The sequence below is a fragment of the Vigna umbellata genome, chromosome 7 (genome assembly GCF_029865625.1).
Source record: "Vigna umbellata cultivar VRB3 chromosome 7, Vumbellata_1.0, whole genome shotgun sequence".
Taxonomy (NCBI): domain Eukaryota; kingdom Viridiplantae; phylum Streptophyta; class Magnoliopsida; order Fabales; family Fabaceae; genus Vigna; species Vigna umbellata.
Genome location: NC_142171.1, coordinates 20,579,160 through 20,606,520, shown reverse-complemented (window position 1 = coordinate 20,606,520; position 27,361 = coordinate 20,579,160). Strand labels below are relative to the sequence as shown.

General features: G+C 39.0%; 1 protein-coding gene across 1 annotated transcript; it reads left to right on the top strand.

The window, feature by feature from the left end:
* The first annotated feature begins 1,232 nt into the window (after positions 1-1,232).
* LOC148195377 (uncharacterized) lies at positions 1,233-27,361 on the top strand. The gene is made up of 5 exons (XM_088095182.1): positions 1,233-2,348; positions 2,430-2,608; positions 2,705-3,529; positions 26,969-27,181; positions 27,301-27,361. Exons 1-5 carry the CDS (start codon positions 1,233-1,235, stop codon positions 27,359-27,361), a joined length of 2,394 nt encoding a protein of 797 aa, XP_087951308.1.

Genomic DNA, 27,361 nt, shown 5'->3' with positions numbered 1-27,361 from the left:
TTGAACCAGATTTCTATTTTTAAATTCTATGAGATTACAGTGTTATTTGCTGTGAAGAAGTGTGCGTGCTGGCAGCCGTTATCACTTTCCTTTGATGATTTAATGCTTTGGAGATTTCTTTTCTTTGTGAAATGAAGAAGTATATTAGGTGGGAGTAGGTAGTGAGAGTAAATTGATTTATTGGAAGCACACAAGGTTCCAGCGCCACCTTAGACTAAATTTTGTTTCTTCTTGGATTTCGGCTTTGAACACTGTTTTCACGGGAACTTGAGCTTGGAAAAATGCATTTCATATTATGTATATTAATTTGTCGTCAGCATTGTTTTCTTTGCTTCAATCCCAACCGTACATTTCATTTTTTTTCGCAAATGTGGATGCTTTTAATTGAACTCCCTGCATTTAAAATTTTATTCCCTCTGCTATGTGAAATGTATTGACGCTTTCCAACTTAGGTGCTTGCTCATTTTACTGCTGCATTATGTGCAATTGAGGTTCTAGTTTAAGTGTCGCGTTCGAATTGTGTTTAGATATTTATATGTTGCAGTGTTTAGTTGAATGTTTCATGTACTTTAATGCTTTCAATTCTGGTTACGGTTTTATTTAATTTCCAGTCATGTTTAATTTTATCCGCACAAAAACACCATTAAAACCCCCCCACTACGTGTGTTGATCTGAGACTGAACCGCAATATTGGTCCTTGTGAGACGACCTAGGAGTCACTTCCTAGTCTATACTGCATTCTTTTATGCACAACTTTTGTTGGGAGGTGCGACCCTATCATCAAAATGGCGCCGTTGCCGGGGACCAACGGTTCAGTTTTAGGTCTTTTGTGTTGTTTGTGTGTGTGTTTTGTCTTGTATGTTTGAGTGTGTGTGATTTGTTTGTTTGTTTAGGTTGTTTTGTGTGTTCAAAATTTTTGTGATATCGTTTCATGATTTTAGGGTGTTGTGACTTAGTGCATGACTAGGGGAAATCCTGGACCTATACCACCCTTTGATCCTGAGATTGATAGAACTTTTCATAGGTTAGCTAGGCATTCTAGAAATTTATCTTTAGAGTCTGTTTTTGAGTCTGTTCCATTGGATACTGTGCATCCCACTGCTGAGTACTTTGTGCATACTGCATCTACTGCATCTGTTGCATCTGCACGTGATTCTGATTCTGATTCTGTTGTTTTTCACACTGAGAACAATATGGCACAACCTCCACCTCGTGGGAGGACTTTTAGGGAGATGGCTGCACCTGATTTCGATATCGAAAGCTTGTGCATCCAATATCCTGATGAGGGTGTTCCATTTGTTCTCAAGACTGGACTGATCCATTTGTTGCCCAAGTTTCATGGTCTTGCAGGTGAGAGTCCTCATAAGCATTTGAAGGAATTCCACATTGTCTGTTCTAGTATGAAACCACATGATGTTCCTGAAGAGCACATCTTCTTGAAGGCATTCCCTCATTCATTGGAAAATGTTGCTAAGGATTGGTTGTATGGTTTGGCGCCTAGATCCGTCACTAGCTGGGATGATCTGAAGAGGTTGTTCTTAGATAAATTTTTTCCAGCAGCCCGGACCACAGCTATCAGAAAAGACATAACTGGGATTAGGCAGCTTGGTGGAGAGAACTTATATGAGTATTGGGAGAGATTCAAGACACTTTGTGCTAGTTGTCCCCACCATCAGATACCTGAGCATCTCCTTGTCCAGTATTTCTATGAGGGTTTGAACAACATGGACCGTGGTATGATTGATGCTGCCAGTGGTGGAGCTCTTGGAGACACCACACCTGCTGAGGCCAGGCAATTGATTGAGAAGATGGCCTCCAACTCCCAGCAGTTTAGCACCAGGAATGATGCCATTGTGGTGAGGGGCGTACATGATGTTGTTGCCCAGTCTTTATCAGCTGTTGAAAGCAAGTTGGAAGGAAAGATTGACTCTCTTACGAAGATGGTGACACAGTTGACTACCAACCAGAGATCTGCAGCTCCATCTGCATCTGTTGCACGACTATGTGCTATTTGTCCTTCCAGTGACCACTATACAGATGCTTGTCCTTCTTTGCAGCACTCTGCTGCCTCTGATGCGCCTCAGGCTTATGCTACGAACATCTACAACAACAGGCAGCAACACCAGCAAAATCATGACTTATCCAGCAACAGGTACAACCCAGGGTGGAGGAATCACCCCAATCTGAGATGGAACAATGCGCCACAGCATCAACAGCAGGCACCACCTTTCCAGAATGCTGGAGCACCTAACAGATATGTGCCTCCACCAATGCAACAACACCAGAGGCAACAACAACAGCAGCAACAAGAGGCACCTACCCAGCCAGTTGCCCAACCTTCCACTTCGTCTGAACCTTCATTGGAAGAGTTAGTGAGACAGATGACTACGCAAAACCTGCAGTTTCAGCAGGAGACTAGAGCTTCCATACAGAGTCTCACTAACCAGATGGGTCAGATGGCTACTCAGATAAACCAGGCGCAGTCTCAGAATTCGGATAAGTTACCATCCCAGACTGTGCAGAACCCAAGGAATGTGAGTGCCATAACCCTTAGATCAGGGAAGCAGATTTTTGTGCCTTTAGAGCCCGCTTCTACACCTACACCCATGCCTGCTACTTGTCCTAGAAAGAACGACCATGACGGTCCGAGCAAGGCATTTGAGGTGGGTGAATCTTCTTCTCCAGCCGGTGGTTCTTCTTCAAGTGGATCTTCTCCCTCTTCCACCACCACCGCTGCCGCACCTTCTCCATTGGTTGACCGACCTATCCCTCTACCATTCCCTTCACGGGCACTTCCTAGCAAAAAGATGGAAGATGTGGATAAGGAAATTCTGGAGACCTTCAGGAAGGTAGAGGTGAACATACCTCTACTTGATGCCATCAAGCAGGTACCGAAGTATGCCAAATTCTTGAAGGAGCTGTGCACACACAAGAGGAAGATGAAGGGAAATGAGAGAATTAGCATGGGAAGGAATGTATCTGCGCTTATTGGTAAGTCGGTCCCGCACATCCCTGAAAAGTGCAAGGACCCAGGTATATTTTGCATTCCTTGTGTGATTGGAAACAATAAATTTGAAAATGCCATGCTTGATTTGGGTGCTTCTGTTAATGTCATGCCTTTATCTATATATGCATCTTTGTCTTTGGGTCCTTTGCAAACCACGGGTGTGGTCATTCAGTTGGCTAATAGGAGTGTTACCCACCCAACAGGTTTCATAGAGGATGTCTTGGTTAGGGTTGGTGAATTGATTTTTCCTGCTGACTTTTATGTTTTGGAAATGGAGGAGGGATTCTCTCATGGATCCGCTCCCATTATCTTAGGCAGGCCATTCTTGAAAACTGCCCGAACTAAGATTGATGTGTATGCTGGAACTTTGTCTATGGAATTTGCTGATATTGTTGTTCATTTTAATATCCTTGATGCAATGAAATTTCCAGCTGAGGACCATTCTCTGTTTAGGATCGATGCATTGGATGACATTATTGATAGATATGTTGTTGATGATTTTGATTCTTTGCATAAGAAAGAGCATTCTTTTCTATCTTCTCTACATACATGCACTGAATCTGAATTTGAGAATGAGGTTGATTTTGAAGAGAATTTTGATATCCATGATGTTGATGATGTTTTTGATATGGATGATGTTGATAATGTAATTGTCATGGATATGGATTTGGAGCGTGATGAGATAGGTGTTCCGCCTTTACCTGTGAATTCTTTGGAGTCAGAATGCACTAACCACTTTGTAGGAAGTACAAATGAATCTGACTTGCAGGCACCTACTCTTGAGTTGAAACAGCTCCCAGATAACCTCAAGTACGTGTACTTGGAGGATGATGAGAAGAAACCGGTGATCATTTCCACCTCCCTTGATTCTGTTCAAGAGGAGAAGTTGCTTGGTGTGTTGAGGAAGCACAAGAAGGCCATTGGTTGGAGTTTGGCTGACATACCTGGTATTAGCCCTTCCACATGCATGCATAGAATTCTTTTGGAAGATGGGGCAAGGCCAGTGAGACAGCCACAAAGAAGGCAAAACCCCGTGATCATGGACGTCATCAAGAAGGAGGTGACCAAGCTTTTGCAAGCTGGGATCATCTACCCTATTTCAGACAGTCAGTGGGTTAGCCCCATCCATGTTGTGCCCAAGAAAACTGGCCTCACTGTGGTGAAGAATGAGAGGGATGAGCTTATCCCAGCTAGAGTGCAGAACAGTTGGAGAGTCTGCATTGACTATAGGAGGCTCAACCAAGCAACCAGGAAGGATCATTTCCCCCTGCCATTCATTGATCAGATGCTGGAGCGCCTGGCAGGTAAATCTCATTATTGTTTTCTTGATGGTTTTTCTGGTTACTTTCAAATAAATATTGCGCCTGAGGATCAAGAAAAAACCACATTCACCTGCCCCTTTGGCACTTTTGCCTATAGGAGGATGCCCTTTGGTCTATGCAACGCCCCTGGTACCTTCCAGCGGTGCATGCTTAGCATTTTTAGCGACTTTCTTGAGAATTGCATAGAGGTGTTTATGGATGATTTTACTGTGTATGGATCCTCCTTTGATGCATGTTTAGACAGTTTGGAAAAAGTTTTGAAAAGATGCATAGAAACAAACCTTGTTCTCAATTTTGAGAAATGTCACTTCATGGTTGGACAAGGTTTGGTTCTAGGGCATATCATTTTTGAAAAGGGAATAGAGGTAGACCCTGCTAAGATATCTGTGATTTCGCAGTTGCCTTACCCCTCTTGCGTGCGAGAGGTGCGATCTTTTCTTGGACATGCAGGTTTCTACAGGCGCTTCATCAAAGATTTCAGCAAGAAGGCACTTCCCTTGTCCAGACTGCTGCAAAAAGATATTGACTTTTCTTTTGATGACAGATGTAAGCAGGCGTTTGATTGCCTGAAGGAAGCTTTGACCACCGCCCCTATCATTCAGGCATCGATGCGTCTAATTATGCATTAGGGGTTGTCTTGACACAGAAAATTGACAAGCTGCCGAGAGTGATCTATTATGCTTCACGCACTTTGGATGTTGCCCAGGCAAATTATACCACCACTGAAAAAGAGTTGTTGGCAATTGTTTTTGCCCTTGATAAGTTTAGGTCATATTTGCTTGGATCACCTGTTATTGTGTATACTGACCATGCAGCTCTAAAGTTTCTGTTGAAAAAGGCGGAGTCAAAGCCTAGATTGATCAGGTGGATGCTACTGCTCCAGGAGTTTGACTTGCAAATTGAAGACCGGAGTGGAGCACGAAATTTGGTTGCAGACCACCTAAGCCGGATTGAAAAAGTTGGGAATGAAGCTGATGTGTTGCCCATACAAGATACCTTTCCTGACGAGAGTTTGTTGATGATTTCTTACTCTCACCCCACTCCTTGGTTTGCACACATTGTAAATTATTTGGTTGCTTCTGTTTTTCCTCCCTTAGCATCACCTGCTCAGATTGCTAAAATTAAGAGTGATGCTAAGTATTATGTTTGGGATGACCCATATCTGTGGAAGTTGTGCAGTGACCAGGTTACTAGGAGATGCATTCCGGACCATGAGATTGACTCGGTCCTGCAGTTTTGTCATGCCTCCTCACCTGGTGGTCATCTAGGGATACAGAGAACAGCTCGCAGAGTGCTTGATTGTGGTTTCTATTGGCCTTCCATCTTCAAAGATGCGGAGAAGATTTGCAGCACTTGTGAACCTTGTCAGAGAGCAGGAGGATCAATCTCATAGAGACAAGAGATGCCTCAACAACCTATGTTGTTCTGTGAGGTGTTTGATGTATGGGGTATAGATTTCATGGGTCCTTTTCCTGTTTCTTTTGGTTTCTTTTATATTCTCCTTGCTGTGGATTATGTTTCAAAATGGGTGGAAGCTAGAGCCACCAGGACTAATGATGCTCGGGTTGTTGTAGATTTTGTTAGATCTCACCTCTTTTGCAGGTTTGGAGTGCCTAGAGCAATTGTTAGTGATCAAGGAACCCATTTTTGCAACAGATCCATGCAAGCTTTGCTCAAGAAATATGGGGTGACGCACAGAGTTTCTACACCTTACCACCCCCAAACAAATGGGCAGGCTGAGATATCCAACAGGGAGATTAAGAGGATTTTGGAGAAGATTGTCCAGCCCAACAGGAAAGATTGGAGCAATAGATTGGACGATGCTCTTTGGGCTCACAGGACAGCTTACAAAGCACCGATAGGGATGTCTCCTTACCGGGTTGTCTTCGGAAAAGCATGTCACCTACCCGTCGAGATTGAGCATCGGGCATATTGGGCTGTGAAGATTTGGAACTTCTCCATGGACCAAGCTGGAGAGGAAAGAAAGTTGCAACTGAATGAATTGGATGAGATCCGATTTGAGGCATATGAGAACTCGAAGTTCTACAAGGAAAGGACAAAGAAGTTCCATGATAGTTCTATTGTTAGAAAGGACTTCGAGGTTGGCCAACAGGTTTTGTTGTATAACTCTAGACTCGGCCTCATGGGTGGTAAGTTGAGATCAAAATGGACTGGACCTTTTGTTGTGACTAATGTTTACCCTTATGGTGCAGTAGAGATCCAAGGTCCATCTACAGCTAAAAGCTTCAAGGTGAACGGGCATAGACTGAAGCCTTTCCTCAGCAACCCTTCTTTAGTGGATGTAGTGGTGGAGGAGACGTCTTTGGTCCACCCCACCTATCCTCCCATCTGACTCAGGGAGTTTCTTTTCTCCTTCCCTCCTCACTTTTATTGCACTTTGTCGATATCTGATGATTGTTCTGATTGTTTGATCTATTGATTGTGACACATTGAGGACATTGTGTCGTTTAAGTGTGGTCTATTAGGGGAGGTTGTTTCTTTGTTCATGTTTCAATTAGGGGAGGTTGTTTCTTTGTTCATGTTTCGGTTTTTATGTAGTTTGTTGTGTCTTGTGTACAGTTTTCCATGCTTTTCATGAATTCTGGATTGTGGTTAGGTTGTCAGTTTTCCTTCACTTCATTGATACTCTGAGATGTTGGATTCTGTGCTTTTCTTTGCTTGGAAGATGATCATGATGTTTGAGAGTTGAATTGATTGTGACACAAATGCCCTGTGTGAGAAATTGAGCCACTTTATGTTCTTTCTTGTGTGTGATATGTCTCTTGATTGCTTGCACATATGACTTGGCTTGACTCTTGTTGATAATTCTTGATTGATATGCATGTTTGGAAGTGATAAAGGCAGTTTTGTTCTTGAGCCTCTCTAGCCAAATAAGCTCACCTTGTTCTAATCCTTTGAAAACCCTTTTTGAGCCTATACTTTCCCCCATTTCTTTGTTTTGAATGCTTATACACTAGCCCTAAGTGAAAAACCATGATTACCTTAACCTTAGGGAATTTTGGAGCTTTGGAAGTGTTTTGGGAACAAGTGTGGTCTTCTTGGGGATTCTTATGAGTTGGCTAGTTGGTTCCTATTATTGTTTTGTTTTTGTAAATCTTGTCTTTTACAGTTTTGTTTTGAAAAGAGAGAAAAGAAAAGAGACAGGATGAAAAAAAAAAGAGCAGAAAAATAGAAAAAAAAATGTGAATAATTGTGAATAATGGAGTCAAGAAGAGGATGGAATTAGAGGTTGTGGGTGTGTTTGAATGTGTTTACACTTGTTCCCCATTGCTCCTCTGTTCCTTATGGTTTGTAGCTTCTTATCCAGATATATCCTCCCTTGTCCTTGGCCCCATTACAACCATGAAAAGACCTTTTGATTTGAACATGCGTATGTGCTTGAGTGTTGATATTAGAGGCTTGCCAAGTCTGTTTGTGATTGCTTTCTTGAGTGCATTGAGTGACATTGATTTACCTTAAACACTTGAGAGAAACACTGATTGTGTGCATCTGTGAGGCTCTGTTGCTTTTGATTCATCTCTTGAACTGATTGAATGTTTTCCTTGTACTGAACTGTTTGGATGATTCTTTGAGTATTTGCGTTCATTGACTCTGTGTGGGATTCTGCCTATACTTTTTACCGTCCAGATTTTGTGAGAATTGTGCAACTGTGTTTCTGTTTTGGAGTCTTTGTTGTCTGTCTTTCGAGTCTGTGTCAGCTTCCTGATGTTTGAGTAGTTCCCTGGTTTTCGTTTTGGTTTTGCCCAGGAGTGCAAAAGACTAAGTGTGGTCTATTTTGATGAGTCGTTATTTCTTGAATTATATTTAGTTTATTGCACTTAAATAAACCAGGGAATTGTGTTTAATTGTTTGTTATTTCCCCGTTTTCTGAATTCTGCTTAATTTGGTCGGAAATTTGTAATTGTGCTAATTTGGATTTTCTGAGCTGATTAAGTGCATTTTTGAAGTGCAGGAAAATCTCGGAAATACATTTTGGGACATCAGGAAGAATGCCGAATAAATTCAAGACTCCCACACAGACATTTTTGAATTAATTAAATTGTAATTCAGTAGTTTAGAATTTTTGAATCAACTCTATATTTTGGGTCAATTTTTGGTAAAGTAGATTAGGCCCAAGAGTAGAGATTAGTGACTTAGACTCTAGGGTTTTTGTGTGGACCCCACCCTCATTAAAGGGAGACACACGGCCCTTAGGTTGAGCCGCCACTTGTTTTTCTTGGGGGGGTCTCGGTTTTTGAATGTTTTGCACGGGAAATGGAGAGCTAGCTGCCGACTGCACGGTTTTCTTTTCTTTGAACGTTTTATTTTTATTTCTTTTTCAATGGTAGAAATTGTGCAAACTGTTACGTGATGGAGGAATGAAATTCTAATTTTTATTCCAACCTCACGCATAAGGATTTAGTTTTTCTTCCTTCAGACAATGCTTTTATTTTGCTTCCAGCGTTGCTTTTAATCATGGATGGGTTCGGTTTCGTTTTTTTTTTCTTCTTCATGCTTGAATTAGAATTCCATTTTCATATTCTATAATTTAAGTTGCTATTTCATTTGAAAAGAAGTGTGTGGTCTCACGGAAGGGGAAACACACGCTACTGCTGCCACATCCAGCTTCAAGAATTGGAACGCTGCTTTCATAGTGAGCACGGTGCACACAAACGGTGATTTTTATTTTGGAAGAAGATGCGCGGGACCGTGGAAGCATAGAGGAGAAATGGCGCGGTCAAGCAAAGTAGAAGCAGCTGTCACGGCTTGGCTGTGAGAAATCATTTTTTTTTATGGATGTTGGAACAACCACCGAGAGGGAGAGAATGGGGTGCACGTGAATGTGACTTGCAAGCTGCTGGAATGGAGTTCGAAAGGAGGTGTCATGGTTTGGCTGGAGAGAAGCAAGCTGTTGAACACGTCTAGCTTGGTTGGAGCGGTGCAGCCACCACCCCTTAGAAATTCAATTTAATTGATTTGCTTTTAGGAAATGGAAAACGCTGATTTCAATTTGGAGTGCACGTGATTTTATTTTGAGATGCAGCACGGGGCAGAGTGCACATGGTGACGTGTTGGAATGGAGAGTTTCAAAAGCAAAAGCAAGAGTTTATTTTAGCTGCATGGTGACGTCCTCGCATGGAAGATGTGCTGATGTAGATGTTGGAAGTGAAGGTGGAAGGAAGAAGCATTTCAATTAATTAAGTGGTTTTGGTTCCAATTCATGGAATTGTTACGGCAAGAGAAACCAAGAAGAAGAGTTACCATTATTTTAATTTCCTTTGGATGCACCTCATGAAATTCTCACGGTCAAAGGCAAACAAGGAGAAGCATTTAACTTATTTTAATTCTCTTTGCATGCACACCAAAATGTCACGGCTGAGAGTCATCAAGGGAACTCATGAAGTGTCATGGCCAAGGAGTGATTTTAAGAAGCATTTACAGATTCCAATTTCTCTTGGTAGATGTGTGGGTCATGGTTAATGGTAGAAAAGTTTTATTTTCTTTTATTTCTTTTGCCTTTAAATATTTTATATTGTATGTTTAAATGCTTTTCTTCTTTTTGATGGTGAATGTGTAGGATAGATGACAATATTGTGCATTTAACGTTTTAGTGTAATCGTTGCATTTTTACAGCTTGAATTGTGTTTGGATATTTATCTGTTGTAGTTTCATTTTAATGCTCTTATTTATATTCGGTTGTGTTTAATTTTCATTTTTTTAGTTCAATTGCATTCACAAAAACATTTTCAAAACCCCCCACTATGTGTTTGACCTGATTCCTGAACCGCAATTTGTTCCTTGAGAGACGACCTAGGAGTCACTTCCTAGTCTGTACTGCATTCTTTAATGCACAACTTTTGTTGGGAGGTGTGATAACAGTTGAAAAACTGTTATTTTCATGCTTAAAGTTGATACTAAAAGCAACCTTTAGACTTAGAAACTAGCTTGAAATCATGCCTTTTGTTTATATTTTCAGAAATAAGAGAGCTGGACAGGTTTATGCTTGATTTAAGTGTTTTTGTGCAGGTTTTGAGGTGAATTTGGTAAAAGAAGTGAAGAATAAGAGAGAGGACATTAGAAAAGACAAGAAAGAGTGCAAAAAGGAGAAGTCGAAGGCACCGCTCAGCGGCAAACTACCGCTGAGCGGCACTCAAGAGGTGACGTTGGAACCGCTAAGGGGCAAAATGGCCGCTGAGGGGAAGAAAGAAGACGCGCAATCACCGCTGAGCGGTAAATACCGCTGAGCGGCACTTTTTGGGCTTGGACTTTTGTAATCTTTTGTAACTCTAGATTAGTATATAAGGGCTTGCACGTCCTATAGTTAGGCATCTTTGGCAGAAACGAGGCAAACACTCTCTCTTTCACCCCTTTGAAGGAGGATCTTGGATGCTCAGGCTACCTCTTCACCTTTATTGGGTTTATTCTTTCATACTTTCATTGTAATTCATCTAGGTTCACCATGAATATGGTGAACTAAACCTTGTATGTTTGTTGGGGAATCAAAGTAATCTCTTGAAGCTCTCATATATGGATTTGTTGAGTACATCTTTGAATTAAGACATATGCTTTCTTTCATCATTAGTTAGGGTTTTTCCTCTTTGCTCAATGCTTGCATTGTTTAACTCATTCTAATGCATGATTATTGGTTTTGTTGATATGGACACGTACGGGGAAATCTAGATCCGGGGAATTTCTCCCAATATTATACTGACAATATTATATTGGTTGCCTTTAAGCTCCTGCACTCATGAACTAATCATTAGGAATGCTAGGAATTGTATGAACTATTTGATTAGGGAGAAGCCATCTAGAATGGTACATTAGAGAGTGGCATTAACAATGATGATTTGAATGTTGAATTCCTAAAATATATGAGAGTGGATGAGATGAAATTGACCCCCAACAACATATTCATTCATATATTTCCTTGAAAGTGTTTATCTTTTGTCTTTGTCATTGATCAATTCATGCATACATATTTAATTTTCGTCTTTGCATATTAAACTTCAATTATTGTGTTCTTAAGTCTTAGCTAATCAACAAATCACATAACTAAACTAGGCCGTGAGTCCTTTGGGAGAACGATACTTGGTCTTACCAAGTTTATTACTTGAAACGATTCGGTCATACTTGCCGATTGTGAAACAAGTTTGTGACATCATATTTTGGTGCTTACAAATTTGTCCATCAAGTTTTTGGCGCCGTTGCCGGGGGTTCATGGTTTAACTGGTTAATTTGTGTGATTATTGATTATCTTTGACTTATTTTTTTTTTTATTATTTTATTTTAAATTTCGAATTTTTATTTTTATTTTATTTTTCTGTTTATATTTTTCAGTTTGTATTTTATTTGATTTTATTTTATTTTTTCTGTTTTCTGTTTTTCTGTTTTCTGTTTTTATTTTCTGTTTTTTATTTTTCGGTTTTTATTTGATTTTATTTTATTTGATTAGATTATATTTTATTTTATTTTATTTTATTTTCTGTTTGTATTTTATTTTATTTTAGTTTATTTTATGTTTTTATTTTTCTGTTTTTATTTCCTATCTTCTTATCTTTTCAATTATATCCTTTGATTTTTTTTCTTTTCTCTATCTTTTTGTGCTAACAATTGTTTTTAGGGTTTTGTGCCTAATGTCTGCAGAATGCAATTTGGTCAAGAGTTTAACTATAGGGGCACTCAATTCTACCAAAGTAATCTCAACCAATGGTGGGAACCTCACTCAAGCATGGATCAAAGCCAATTTTGGCAAGCTGCTGGACAATTTGAGAACCAACCACAACAACAATGGCAGCAACAACCCTTTCTATCAGGAAGTTTGGATAGGTTGGAGGACACCCTTCAACGATTTTTGAAAAATTCCGACTCTACTCAGAAAAGCATTGAAGAATCATGTAAAAGAATGGAGATGCAACTTCGTCACATTAGTCAGATATTAAATGATGATGTTAATACTGATGTTAACCTTAAGGAGGAAGGGCAAGTCATTATCACTGAAAGTGACAAGATTCTTGATGAGGAAAAATTAGAGGGAGATGAGGAAAGGGTAGAGAGAAAAGAGAAAGAAGAGTTGAGTGAGAAAGATAAAGATGAAGAAAAAGAAAAAGAATTGGTTGAGAGAGAAGAGAGAAAGAAAATTTGTGTGAAGATAAAGAAGTTGAGGAGAAAAAGAGAAAGGAAGAAAAAAATAAAAGAAGAGAAAAAGAGAAAATTTAGGGAGAGCAAAAGGAAGAAAAAGAAGATGAGAGGAAAGAAGAAGAAATCACATGAAAAATCACATCCTCATCTAAAGAAGAATCATAGGAAGGAAAAGAAATTTAAGTGCTTCATGGAAATCTTCAAGAAATTGGAGATTAAAGTTCCTATGATTGAGACACTGCAATAGGTTCCTGGTTTGATCAAATTTCTGAAGAAGTTCAGTAGGAAGAAGAAGAAAAAGAAGAAGGAACTTGAGCTTTACTGGGTCAAGCTAATGACATTAAAGAAGCGCTTGCTGGGAGGCAACCCAGTAGATTTACAAACTTTTGATTTGGTTTTATAATTTGTAATTTGTGAACATTATTCTGGACATTATTTTGTTGGATTTAGCATCTACTGAAGGATGCTAGGTGGTTAAGTATCTACTGAAGGATACTAAGTTTGTAACACCTACTGATGGGTGTTGGTGAGAAGATTTTGCACCTACTGATGGGTGCTGGTAAGTTTGAAACACCTACTGATGGGTGTTGGTGGATTTTGGGTCAGGCTCGTGACGTTAAACAAGCGCTACCTGGGAGGCAACCCAGTTGATTGATTGTTTTCTGTTTGTTTATTTTTAGGATTTGCATAAGCATTTTTAACATTGAATTGCAGGGAACCTATGAGGGGTATGCTAGGAAGGCACGTAGGTCAAGAAAAGAAGGAGAAGGGCACATCACGAAAGTGCCGCTGAGCGGCAATTACCGCTGAGCGGTACTATCGCAGATGGGCTTAAGTTCCCCTTAGCGGAACCCGAGCCCATTGGGGTATTTTTAAACCCTAAGCTGCGCGTTTGTATATTCTTTCAAGCTCTTCTCTGCATTAAGACTCCCACATATCTCCTCTTAGGTTTCCCACATCTTTTTACTCTTCCCTCTTTAGAAAATTTCTCTTCCACTCACTTTTACACTAGTGTGCTATCAAAGTTTGGGGTTGGAAGAGAGCATTCTAGTTTGGAAGCATTCTCATATCATCTAGCATCTCCACCCAAGTAAGTAAAATGCATTTTGTTCATTCTAGGGTTCTTGAAATTGACTGTGATTGTCAAAGCATGAATATTTAGGGGTTTTGATTTCTATGCATGATTTGATGATATATTTGATGTTTGAACCGATTAAACTGCTTGATTATGAACTGGAAAACTGAAAATTGCATTTGGGTGGAGTTAGGACAGTTTAAAAACGAGATTTGCAAAAATCTGCAGATCACCGCTGAGCGGCATTTACCGCTGAGCGGCACTCTGCCAGATTTGCTTTTTCTGGTTTGTTGCGTGTTTGAATGTGGCACTGGTGGCGCTGAGGGGAAATTCTGGCCCTCAGCGGTGGTTTAGCTTCAAAAGGAGTTTTGTTTTGTGTTTACTAATGATTAACATCATGTTTTGTGGTTTTGGATTTATGTTTGAATGCAGGAATGACATCCTCTTCAGGAAAGAGATTGAAAACCATGGCAACCAAGAGAAAGGAAAAGGAACCAGAGCAGCCCCATAATGGCAGGTTCCTCTCTAGGAAACATGAGAAGCACTTTAGGGTGGTTCAGGACAGGAGACTTCTAATGGAGAGAAAGGTTGGAATGATACCTAACTTTGCTCCTCAATTTGGAGAGCAAGTGTTAGGGAATGATTGGGGGAAGCTAGCCACTTATCCATCACCTGCCAACATAGCTGTGGTGAAAGAATTCTACACCAATGCAAAGAAGATTGGTGATTATCCAGCTGAGAATTATTTGGGCTATGTTAGAGGCCATGCTATCAGGTATGATCCTGACTCCATCAATAACTTTCTGGATACTGTGTGGGCTGGTGAGCAATGCCAGTTTGCTCTTAGCATGGAGGAAGGTGCTGACTTTGAGGATGTTGAGAGAGTATTGTGCATACCTGGAGGACACTTCCAAAAGAATAGATCTGGCTCAGTGGTTAATATTAGGAGGACAGATTTGACTCCTCTTGCAAAGTATTGGATGGCATTTTCTCATGCCAACATTCAGCCATGTTCACATGTGTCAGATATTACTCTCAGCAGGGCACTCTTCATCTACTGTGCTATCAGAAACTTGAATGTTAATATTGGGCAGATGATAGCTGATGAGATTAGTGTGTGTGCTAACACCTCAAACAACAAAGCACCACTGGGACATCCTTCTTTGATCACTCACCTTTGCAAGCTAGCTGGGGTGGACACTTCTGTTCCACCATTTGAGAGGCCAAGAAAAGCTATAGATGAGGCCTATTACAGACAGTACTGTGGAGGTGAGGAGGCAGCCCAGCCAGTGCCACCACGCCAGGCTCGTAGAGAGAGAAGGCCAGCACAGAGCAGGACTTCTGCTGATACTCATGAGGCAGAACCATTCCAGATGAGGGACATGTATATGTCTCTTATAGGTGCTCAGTTGCAGTCCATCCACAGAGGGCAGGTGGCCACGGGTGAGATGATAGTGGGGATGTATGATACCCCTCCAGCACACAGGTGGACTATGGATGAATTCCATAATGTGGTAGCTTGGCCAGAAGAACCATGGCATGGAGGAGCTGAAGCAGCTGAAGCTTCAGCCCGAGACATGGATGAAGATGAAGCTGAGGAGGAGGATGCATTTGATGAAGATGATGATGAAGAGGAAGAGGAAGATACAGAGAGCTCGGACTGATGAGGAGCTGAGATAGCATTTACTGATGAATGCTATCATATGATTATGCTTTTGTGGTTTAAGTTTTCTGAACTTATTTGTTTTTGTTTTTGTTTTTAGATTAGGGTTTGATGTACTCTATTGAACACCTGGTTTGTTATGATGGTTTGCTATTAACTGTGATTGTGTGATAAGTAATGCTGAATGATGCTTATGATTGATTGATGTTGAGATGATGTGCACATTAAAATGCTTATACAGGTGATTCACAAGCTTTGTGAACAAATGCATAATATCATGATTGTGATTGTGAAATTAAGCAGGATGTGTAGGTCAAATGTGAATGAGCTTATATGTGAGGTTTTGAGCTCCAGAGTTGTTATTGTTGAATGCTATTACTTTGAAAGCATGAATGACTTTGCCCAGGTTTTCTATGATTGAATCAATTGCTTGTTTTGCATCATATGATCAAAGGCCGTGTTTTTGAAACCCTTTTTATTGGCCAAATTCATAAAGTTAGCCTTCTAAAAGAGAACTCGTTGTGTTCTATCCGTTGAACCCTTAGCCTTAAATATACACTGAACACCCTTGATTGAAAATCTTTACCTTGAGTTAAGTAGAAGATCTTGTGTGGTATTGTTAAATGTTCAAGTTTGGGGTTATTGGGGAAACATGAAAAAGGAAAAAGCATTGAGCTAAGAGCTAAAAAGTAAGAATATGCAAAGAAAAGAAAAGAAAAAGAAGCAAAGCTCAATGCAAATGCAAAAGCAAAGGCAAAAGAAAGTTGGGAATGAATAAGAAGATTGTGTTGTTATGATTCTCTTAACTCAAGGATTTTGTGATCCAGAAAAACCAATTTTCTTGTTAGCCCAACCACATTATAAGCCATTGAAAAGTCCTTGTGATGATGCATGCTTGTGAATGTATTTGATTGTGGTTAAATGAAAGGCAAAGTTGATTCATGTGACATTGTGATAGTGGAGTGAATGAGTGAAACACTTTACCTCTTATACACTTGTGTGTTGAGTGAAACACTTTACCTAGTGAGGAAATATTCCATAAGCACATGAACATCCATGCTTAATTGATTGATCATTCATGAAAAATAGCATTTGTTGGAATTTAAATGACTTTGTGAACACTAAAGCATGTGCACATCTTGATTGAACTCTTGGTCTTAAGTTTGAGTGAAGTTATTACTTATCTTGAAAAGAGGATTTTGAATGAGTGAACCATCATATGAATTGGTTGGAGATGGAGTTACATTTTATTTGCTTGAGGACAAGCAAAGTTCTAAGTTTGGGGTTGTGATAACAGTTGAAAAACTGTTATTTTCATGCTTAAAGTTGATACTAAAAGCAACCTTTAGACTTAGAAACTAGCTTGAAATCATGCCTTTTGTTTATATTTTCAGAAATAAGAGAGCTGGACAGGTTTATGCTTGATTTAAGTGTTTTTGTGCAGGTTTTGAGGTGAATTTGGTAAAAGAAGTGAAGAATAAGAGAGAGGACATTAGAAAAGACAAGAAAGAGTGCAAAAAGGAGAAGTCGAAGGCACCGCTCAGCGGCAAACTACCGCTGAGCGGCACTCAAGAGGTGACGTTGGAACCGCTGAGGGGCAAAATGGCCGCTGAGGGGAAGAAAGAAGATGCGCAATCACCGCTGAGCGGCACTTTTTGGGCTTGGACTTTTGTAATCTTTTGTAACTCTAGATTAGTATATAAGGGCTTGCACGTCCTATAGTTAGGCATCTTTGGCAGAAACGAGGCAAACACTCTCTCTTTCACCCCTTTGAAGGAGGATCTTGGATGCTCAGGCTACCTCTTCACCTTTATTGGGTTTATTCTTTCATACTTTCATTGTAATTCATCTAGGTTCACCATGAATATGGTGAACTAAACCTTGTATGTTTGTTGGGGAATCAAAGTAATCTCTTGAAGCTCTCATATATGGATTTGTTGAGTACATCTTTGAATTAAGACATATGCTTTCTTTCATCATTAGTTAGGGTTTTTCCTCTTTGCTCAATGCTTGCATTGTTTAACTCATTCTAATGCATGATTATTGGTTTTGTTGATACGGACACGTACGGGGAAATCTAGATCCGGGGAATTTCTCCCAATATTATACTGACAATATTATATTGGTTGCCTTTAAGCTCCTGCACTCATGAACTAATCATTAGGAATGCTAGGAATTGTATGAACTATTTGATTAGGGAGAAGCCATCTAGAATGGTACATTAGAGAGTGGCATTAACAATGATGATTTGAATGTTGAATTCCTAAAATATATGAGAGTGGATGAGATGAAATTGACCCCCAACAACATATTCATTCATATATTTCCTTGAAAGTGTTTATCTTTTGTCTTTGTCATTGATCAATTCATGCATACATATTTAATTTTCGTCTTTGCATATTAAACTTCAATTATTGTGTTCTTAAGTCTTAGCTAATCAACAAATCACATAACTAAACTAGGCCGTGAGTCCTTTGGGAGAACGATACTTGGTCTTACCAAGTTTATTACTTGAAACGATTCGGTCATACTTGCCGATTGTGAAACAAGTTTGTGACATCATATTTTGGTGCTTACAAATTTGTCCATCAAGGTGCGACCCTCTCATCAAAATGGCGCCGTTGCCGGGGACCAACGGTTCAGTCTTAGGTCTTTATGTTGTGTTTGTGTGTGTTGTGTTTTGTCTTGTGATGTGATGTGATGTGATGTTCTGTTTTGTGTGTGCGTGTTGCATGTATAAATGTGTTGTGTTTTATTTGTTTCGTAATTTTTAGTATTCTTCTTTTTCCATGTCTACCTATTTTGATTTCGTGAACACTGCTTGTTTTGCTAGTGCCTCTGATTATGATTCTCCTTCTGCATGTTACTCTGATTGTAATTCATATTCTGCTGATTTCTATGTTGAGAACAATACGACTCATCCTCTAATTTCTGAGAGTGCTCTTTGTGAGCCGGTTTCACTTAAGGAGAATGATCTTCATTGCGATCTCACCCCTGGACTGATACATTTGCTGCCTAAGTTTCATGGTTTTGCAGGAGAATGCCCACACAGACATTTGGAGGAGCTCCACATCATGTGCTCTTCAATGAAGCCTCCAGATGTCCCTCTTGATTACATTTTCTTGAGCGCATTTCCGCATTCATTACAAGGAGCAGCTAAGGATTGGAAAGACTCTCTTCCTCTGAGATCCGTTACCGATTGGGGATATCTTGAGCATCAGTTTTTGAGCAAATTTTCCCCTGTGCAATATGCTTACAGCAACGGTCTTGGATGGAATGACCCTACCTTGGGATGGTATGATGCTCCACAGCATCAATATCAAGAACCACCATTCCAGAGTACTTTTATGCCTCCACCAGTCCAGCAATACCAAAGTCAGCAATATGATACTCCTGTCCAAATAGCTCATCAGCCTTCTACTTCTGAGCCTACATTGCAGGAGTTGTTGGAGCAGATGACCATGCAGAACCTTCAGTTTCAACAAGAGAACATGCAGTTCCAGCAAGAAATAGGAGCTGCCATTCAGAGTATGACTGATCAGATAGGGCAGATGGCCACTCAACTCACTGAGGAACAGTCTCAAGATTCAGAGTTACCATTTCAGACTGTTCATATCCCAGATGATGTTAGTGGCATCAACATAGAAGATGGGGAGAAGAGTCATGAGCTTACTACTGCGCCACATACTTTCCCACCTTCAGATGGTCCCACTCTTGCACATGAGGAGACCGAGAAAGATTTTGAGGACCAGGCATATATGAGCAACGTTTTTGAGAAAGGTAGACCACCATCATCTTCTACCACTCTTCCAACCTTCAGGGAAGTAGAGGTAAACATACCTAAATTTGATTATGCTGTTGATGAATATGCTTTTCATGATTATGATGTTGATGGGTATGTTATTGATGATTATATTGTTGATGAGAATGCTTTTAATTTTCCCTCTCTGCATGATGAGAAACCACTTTTGCCATCATATCTGAATACTTCTCATCCATGCACTGAACATGAATCTGAGTCTGTGGTTGATAATGTTTCTGAAATTGAAATTGATTCATGTTCTGAGGATGTATCTGAGGTTCAGCCTGTCACACTGGAATTGGGTGTTATACCCCTGCATGTAATTTCTGTAGAGCCACATTGCACTAACCATGTTGCAGGAGGTACACATGAATTTGACCAACATGCACCCATAGTGGAAGGAAAAGGTGCTTACATACACAACAGTTTCAACAGCAATAGGCACCAATTGAACCCGCTCATCAACAATCCCTGCTTCTTAGATCCAGCTGTGGATGATATCTCCCTGCTAGATCAAATATGGAGGATGAAGCAGTTCTTCCTCAAAACTTCTTTGCTGGATTCATTGGTGGAAGACATCTCCCTACAAGTCCAAAATTGGCAACTGCCACCATGATCAGGGGAGTTTTCTTTCTCTCTTCTCCCCCTTTCCCTACTTTTATTGCACTTGTCCATGGTCTGTTGACTGTTATGATTTCTGATCTTATGCTTATGACACATTGAGGACACTGTGTAGTTTAAGTGTGGTCTATTGGGGGAGATTTTTAATTTTCTTCGTTAGTTTTTGTTTTCTTGGATAAATTTTTTCTTTTCTAGGTTGTTTTTGTCGTGTCTTGTGTACAGTTTTACATGTTTCTCTTGATTTCTGGACTTTGTTTAGGTTGTAGATGTATCTTTCACTTCATTGATACTCTGACTTGTTTGAAATCCTTGCTTTTCTCTGCTTGAGAAGATGATTATAGATGTTTGAGAGGTTGATTTGATTGTGACATAAATTACCCTGTGTGAGATTTGAGCCACTTGATGTTCTTTCTTGTGTGTGATATGTCTCTTGATTGCTTGCACATATGCCTTGGCTTGACTCTTGTTGATAATTCTTGATTGATATGCATGTTTGGAAGTGATAAAGGCAGTTTTGTTTTTGAGCCTCTCTAGCCAAATAAGCCTACCGTGTTCTAAACCTTTGATAACCCCTTTTGAGCCTATACTTTCCTCATTTCTTTGTTTTGAAGCTCATACACTACCCCTAAGTGAAAAACCATGATTACCTTAACCTTAGGGAATTTTGGAGCTTTGGAAGTGTTTTGGGAACAAGTGTGGTCTCCTTGGGGATTCTTATGAGTTGGCTAGTTGGTTCCTCTTCTTGTTTTGTTTTGGTAAATATGTTGTGTATCTTGTCTCTTCAAGTTGTGTCCTAAAGAGTGAGAAAAGAAAAAAAAAAGAGACAGGATGAAAAAAAAATGATGAAAAAAAAAAAAAAATTTGAATAATGGAGTCAAGAAGAGGATGGAATTAGAGGTTGTGGGTGTGTTTGATTGTGTTTACACTTGTTCTCCATTGCTCCTCTATTTCTTTTGGTTTGTAGCTTCTCATCCATATTTATCCTACCTTGTCCTTGGCCCCATTTCACCCATAAAAGACCTTTTGATTTGAACATGCATATGTTTTGAGTGTTGATATTAGAGGCTTGCCAAGTCTATTTGTGATTGCTTTCTTGAGTGCATTGAGTGACATTCTTTACCCTAGACACTTGAAAGAAACACTGTTAGTGCATCTGCGAGGTTTTGGTTCCTTTTGATTCACCTCTTGAGCTGATTAATCATTTTGCCATGTCTTGAATTGCTTGGATGATTTCATGAGTATCTGCTTTCTCTGATTCATTATGTGTTGGAATTGTCTACTTCTTTTCTCTGTCCAGATTTCTTGAGGACTGTGTAAATTTTGTTTCTGTCCTTGTTAGTCTTTGTTTTCTGTATGCTGAGTCTGTGTCACCTTCCTAAAAGTCCTTTGAACTATTCCTTGATCTGCGTCTTGATTTTGCCCAGGAGTGCAAAAGACTAAGTGTGGTCTATTTTGATGAGTCAATATTTTATTCACTTCACTTAGTTTATTGTACCGAATTTAATCGGGGAATTGTGCTTAATTGTCCGGTATTTTCCGGTTTTTGCTAATTGTGCTTAATTTGACCAAAAATTCTTATTTTAATTAGTTTGAATTATTTGGACTAATTATTTGCATTATTAATTGTAGGGAAATTGTTGGATATTATTTGGGACATTTGGAGGTCAAAAGAAAATGCCACATCAATTTTATTTTAAACTAAAATGAGTGAGGAGGTGTGGATTTAAATTATGGGAGTGCACATGGAGATTGGCTTGATTGGAGAAGCTAGGAAGTGGTGCTGGAAGAAAAAGAGGCTCACGGCCTGCACCCAACAGAAGCAAGTCCAGCACCTTGATTCCAGCAGCTTCAGCACACAGGACGAGCGTCCGCACACATCTAGGACGAGCGTCCGCACACATCCAGAACGAGCGTCCTGATTTGGCTTCTCGCGGATAGCACGCACGTCCAGCACGTCCGCACACTTCCAGAACGAGCGTCTAGCAGAGTGGAAGACAACGCACGTCCAGCACACTCCACACGCATCCAACAATGTAGGGGTGCACTGTCCAGTGAGGCCCACCACGGCCCAAGGCCTGGGAAGCAGTTTTGGGGGTGCATCCAGCACTGATCCAGAAACGTGAGCGTCCATGGCAGCTTTCTTAGGTGGTGCGTGAAGAAAGAAGAAGCACACAGCAGCAGATGTTGCGTTGAAAAGAGGGAGGTGCACGAAGAAGCCAAATGAAAGTTGGTCCAGAGGAATGGGCGAGAAAAGGGCACAAGTCATCTTTCATTTTTGGGGAAGTTAAGACCCAGCCGCCACCTTGGGGGGGGATCATCATCTTCACTGAGAAAAAAAAAAAAAGACACGGAGACATGGAGAGTGATGTAAGGTAGAGAAAGAAAAAGAGGAGACCTGGAGGTGGGTAGCCGCCAACCTTAGGGAGCAGATGCGGAGAATGGTCGAGGTGTGCCCCAGCCGCCATGGATATTGAGAGATGAGTGGTAGACACGGTGATGCTGCAGTAGTGTAGAAGACTTTATATTTCTTTCCTGTGTTGGAACCGAGAAGAATTTTAAAGAGCATGTGGTCTTGTTTTTATTTTCATGTTTGAACCAGATTTCTATTTTTAAATTCTATGAGATTACAGTGTTATTTGCTGTGAAGAAGTGTGCGTGCTGGCAGCCGTTATCACTTTCCTTTGATGATTTAATGCTTTGGAGATTTCTTTTCTTTGTGAAATGAAGAAGTAGATTAGGTGGGAGTAGGTAGTGAGAGTAAATTGATTTATTGGAAGCACACAAGGTTCCAGCGCCACCTTAGAGTAAATTTTGTTTCTTCTTGGATTTCGGCTTTGAACACTGTTTTCACGGGAACTTGAGCTTGGAAAAATGCATTTCATATTATGTATATTAATTTGCCGTCAGCATTGTTTTCTTTGCTTCAATCCCAACCGTACATTTCATTTTTTTTCGCAAATGTGGATGCTTTTAATTGAACTCCCGTGCATTTAAAATTTTATTCCCTCTGCTATGTGAAATGTATTGACGCTTTCCAACTTAGGTGCTTGCTCATTTTACTGCTGCATTATGTGCAATTGAGGTTCTAGTTTAAGTGTCGCGTTCGAATTGTGTTTAGATATTTATATGTTGCAGTGTTTAGTTGAATGTTTCATGTACTTTAATGCTTTCAATTCTGGTTACGGTTTTATTTAATTTCCAGTCATGTTTAATTTTATCCGCACAAAAACACCATTAAAACCCCCCCACTACGTGTGTTGATCTGAGACTGAACCGCAATATTGGTCCTTGTGAGACGACCTAGGAGTCACTTCCTAGTCTATACTGCATTCTTTTATGCACAACTTTTGTTGGGAGGTGCGACCCTATCATCAATTACTTAGAATCAATTATATGAACTTAGCAAAATCGAGAGTGAAATTATATGAATATAGAGGGGCACATCAAACTTTTCAACTTCAAGCCCTCCAAATCTCACCTTCTTCGCGAGTGATTCAAAAGTAGACAATTTTTGGGGAGTGGGACGTCATTTTGTTTTTAAATGAATCAAACGAAATTTATTGAATGATATTTGAGCATCGAATTCAGCGGGGCTTCGACGTTCATACAAGAAGGTGGAGTGTGGTAGTTACTATGCATAATTACACGATGTAAGTCATCAGTTCATCTATAAATATACCTTGCATTTAACATAATCCATGCCTTCTGTTTTCGTATTTGACATATTAGGATTCATGTTTTTTATCTCCTTTGCATTTTCTTTTCCTTAGATATCTAAACATGTCTGTTCTTTAAATTGCAATTTGCTCGGTTGAATGTCAAAGTGCCTCATTCATGTCTCAGTTCATATGAAGGTGGCCTTTGATATTCAAGTGAACAAAATGCTTTTTACAGTAAAGAAATGATTAAGTTATCTTACTAAAAGGAAAGTGCTTGGGAAAAAGAAATATGGTTCACAATATGTTTAATGTTGAAACAATTTTATGATCTAAAATAATTATATAAACAAGATGTTCAACTTCAACATTCAACTATGTATGAATCGTTTTTTAAATTGTCTTGGAGTTGTCTTCTACCATTAGATTTAAGAGCTATTTGATTTCTTATCGTGGAAACAACTCCAAAAAAATTAAATTTATAATGTTGACGTCATTTGTTAAGTGCATTCGATGCGAAAGATGGTTGATGTTTGAACATCGGATTGGAAGGTGCCTCGACGTTCAGACAAGATAGTCAGTAAGCATAATTACACGATGTACGTCATCGTTCATCTATAAATATTGCATCCATCATGTAATCCCCTTCTTCCTGTTTTCGTATTGAACATATTAGGATTCATGTTTTTTATCTTCTTGGCATTTTCCTTTCCTTAGATTTCGAAACATGTCTGTTCTTTAAATTGTAATTTGCTCGCTTGAATGTCAAAGTGCCTCATTCATGTCTCAGTTCATATGAAGGTGGCCTTTGATATTCAAGTGAACAAAATGCTTTTTACAATAAAGAAATGATTAAATTATCTTACTGAAGGGAAAATGCTTGGGAAAAAGAAATATGGTTCACAATATGTTTAATGCTGAAACAATTTTATGATCTAAAATAATTATATAAAGAAGATTTTCAACTTCAGCATTCAACTATGTATGAATCTTTTTTTAAATTGTCTTGGAGTTGTCTTCTACCATTAGATTTTAGAGCTATTTGATTTCTTATGGTGGAAACAACTCCAAGACAAATTAAATTTATAAATTTGACGTCGAATGTTGAGTGCATTGGATGCGAAAGACTGATCAATGACATATCTATGTTTAGGCAGCAAGGAGTTTAGAACAATCCAAAGAGATTTTTTACTTATTAAGTGAATGATGATTGAACGTCGAATTCGGAGGGGCTTCGATGTTCAAAAAGTTAATGTCAAATATTTGTGCTCGACAACATCCTATACCATTATTCATCATAGAAATATCTACGTTTAGTCAGCAAGGAGTTCTTAAGAATCCAAAGAGATTTTTTACTTTTTCAGTGAATGATGTTTGCACGTCGAATTGTGTGGGGCTTCGACGTTCAAGATATTGATGTCAATTATTTGTGCTCGAGGACGTCCTATATCATTATTCATCATAGTAATTTATATGTTTAGTCAGCAAGGAGTTCTTAAGAATCCAAAGTGATTTTTTACTTTTTCAGTGATGTTTGAACGTCGAATTGTGCGGGGCTTCGACGTTCAGGATATTAATAATGTGTAATGCTTTTAAAATAATTTAATTTTGCTATGCGGATCATCTAGTTTTTAGTATTTTTTCTTTTTAATTTTTAATCATTCAATGGAACGTCCGACTCTGTGGAGCAGTGGAACATTAATGGTGTGCATTTTCCAACGATATTTTTAACGTCTTTTGTTGGGGGTTGGACGTCAATTAGTTCTTATGGTGGAAACAACTGCAATGTAAATTAAATTTATACAATTGACGTCGAGTATTGACTGCAAACGATGCAAAGGTATGGAGATTGGGTCAAATATTTGTGATCAATGACGTCCTATATCATTATTTATCAGAGAATGTCTTTGATTAGTAAGTAAGGAGATAATATCGAATCCAAAGAGATTTTTTACTTTTTCAGTGAATGATGTTTGAACGTCAAATTTGGCAGGGCTTCGACGTTCTTAAAATATCAGAATCCAAAGAAATTTTTTACTTTTTCATTGAATGATGTTTGAACGTCGAATTGTGCGGGGCTTCGACGTTCTACAATGTGGCAGTTTCTAATCATAATTACACGATGCACTATTTTTATAATGATTTAATTTTCGTCAGCGGATCATCTTGTTTTTAATATTTTTTTCTTTTTATTTTTAATCATTCAATAATATTTTTTTCTTTTGTTGGGGGCTGGACGTCAATTAGTTCTTAGTTGAATCAAAAGAGATGTATTACTTTCCACTAAATGATGTTTGAATGTCGTCATTTCATCTATAAATATAGCTTAAATTTCGTGCAATACCTGCCATCCTGTTTCTCTGTTGAACATTTAGGATTGATGGTTTTTATATCCTTTGTGTTTTCTTTTCCTTAGATTTCGAAGCATTTCTGTTCCTCAACTTACAATCTGCTCACTTGAATTTCAAAGTGCCGCATTCAGGTCTTAATTCATATGAAGGTGGCCTTTGAAATTCAAGTCAACAAAATGCTTTTTATAGTACAAAAATGATGAAGTTATCTTACTGAAAGGAAAGTGCTTGGGAAAAAGAAATATGGTTCACAATATGTTTAATGCTGAAACAATTTTATGATCTAAAATAATTATATAAAGATGTTCAACTTCATCATTCAACAATGTATGAATCGTTTTTTAAATTGTCTTGGAGTTGTCTTCTACCATTAGATTTTAGTGCTATTTGATTTCCTATGGTGGAAACAACTCCAAGACAAGTTAAATTTATAAAGTTGACGACGAATATTGGGTGCATTGGATGCAAAGGCCTGGTGATTGACGTCTTCTTTTTGGGATCATTGACGTCCTATAACTTAGAGGATTTCAGAAGGAAATCTCCTCTTACAAAACACTTAATATAAAATGAAGACCAAAGATGATGGAAGACATTATAACCAAAACCAGGAAGTAAAAAAAAAACAAAAGAAAAAGTTAACATGAATTTGGTTGCGGAAGTAATGTAGGATAGGTTTTGAAAGGGCCTACTTGAAATTCATAAGTGTTAATGTTTTCCTGTGTTTTCCCCCATGCCTTCATGGTTAACAAAGAAATGTCTTCGTTTAGTAAAGGAAAAGAAGGAAAACACAAGAGAAAAGTTAACATGAATTTGATTACCGAAGTTATGTGGGGAGGTTTTCAATGGGTTTACTTATTTATCAACGTGAAGGGCATTGGAGTGGTTGGGAAGATTAATTGTGTGACAAGAATGTTACGTCAAATTCGCTCCATTTTTTATGGGTTTACTTATTTATCAACGTGATGGTATTAACGTTTTAATCTTCATCCAAAAGCCAAAATTCGCTCCATTTTTATTACTCTTTCTTTTTCCTTTTAAACTCTCACTTTAACATCCAAGCTTTGTACATCTTTGACATTTTTTTCGTCAGAAGCACTAGAGATTCTTTTAATTTTTCACTGAATTTATTTATGACAATGCCACCGGTTATTGTTTACGTTGCCTGTTATTTTATTTGACGTTGAACGCGTGACGTTGCACACCCTTATATACATTGAATTTGAAAATCGTATGTACACTGAGTTGTTTCTATATTGGTAAACCCTAATACTGAGGAAAATTATCTGGTATCCAAATTCAAATGGCTTCTTCATCACATCCTTCAACAAACAGAGGAAAGGCTGCTGTGGCTGCAAGAAATGCTGATCTCTCCAAGTGGATTAGTGATGAGGAGACTCGTCTAGAGTTTTTGAGGTGGACAAAGTTTAAACATATTGTTCCTCAGAAATATATGAACCTCGAGTTATTTGAAAAGGAGGGATTTCACTTCCAAGAATGGATTGAAACTCAAGGTCTCTCTACACTTGTCCAGATGAAGGGTGATTGGTACCCTGACTTAGTAAGGGTCTTCTAACCCAATATGAGAAAAAGAGATGGTGTCCTTCATTCTCGAGTAAAAGGGGTAAATGTTCACATTGACAATGATGTCTGGTTTCAACTTGCAGGGTTAAAAGTCGAAGGGTTATTCTCTCACTTACGGTACTTAAAAAACAAAAAGATGGCTGA

What these genes read in the sequence shown, in the direction of transcription:
- LOC148195377 (XM_088095182.1), top strand. Translation starts at nt 1,233, where the DNA reads ATGGCTGCACCTGATTTCGATATCGAAAGCTTGTGCATCCAATATCCT. An exon ending in GATTCTTTGCATAAGAAAGA is followed by an intron (nt 3,530 to 26,968) that starts GCATTCTTTTCT and finishes TTCAACAAACAG; the next exon opens with AGGAAAGGCTGCTGTGGCTG. An exon ending in GTCCAGATGAAGGGTGATTG is followed by an intron (nt 27,182 to 27,300) that starts GTACCCTGACTT and finishes TTCAACTTGCAG; the next exon opens with GGTTAAAAGTCGAAGGGTTA.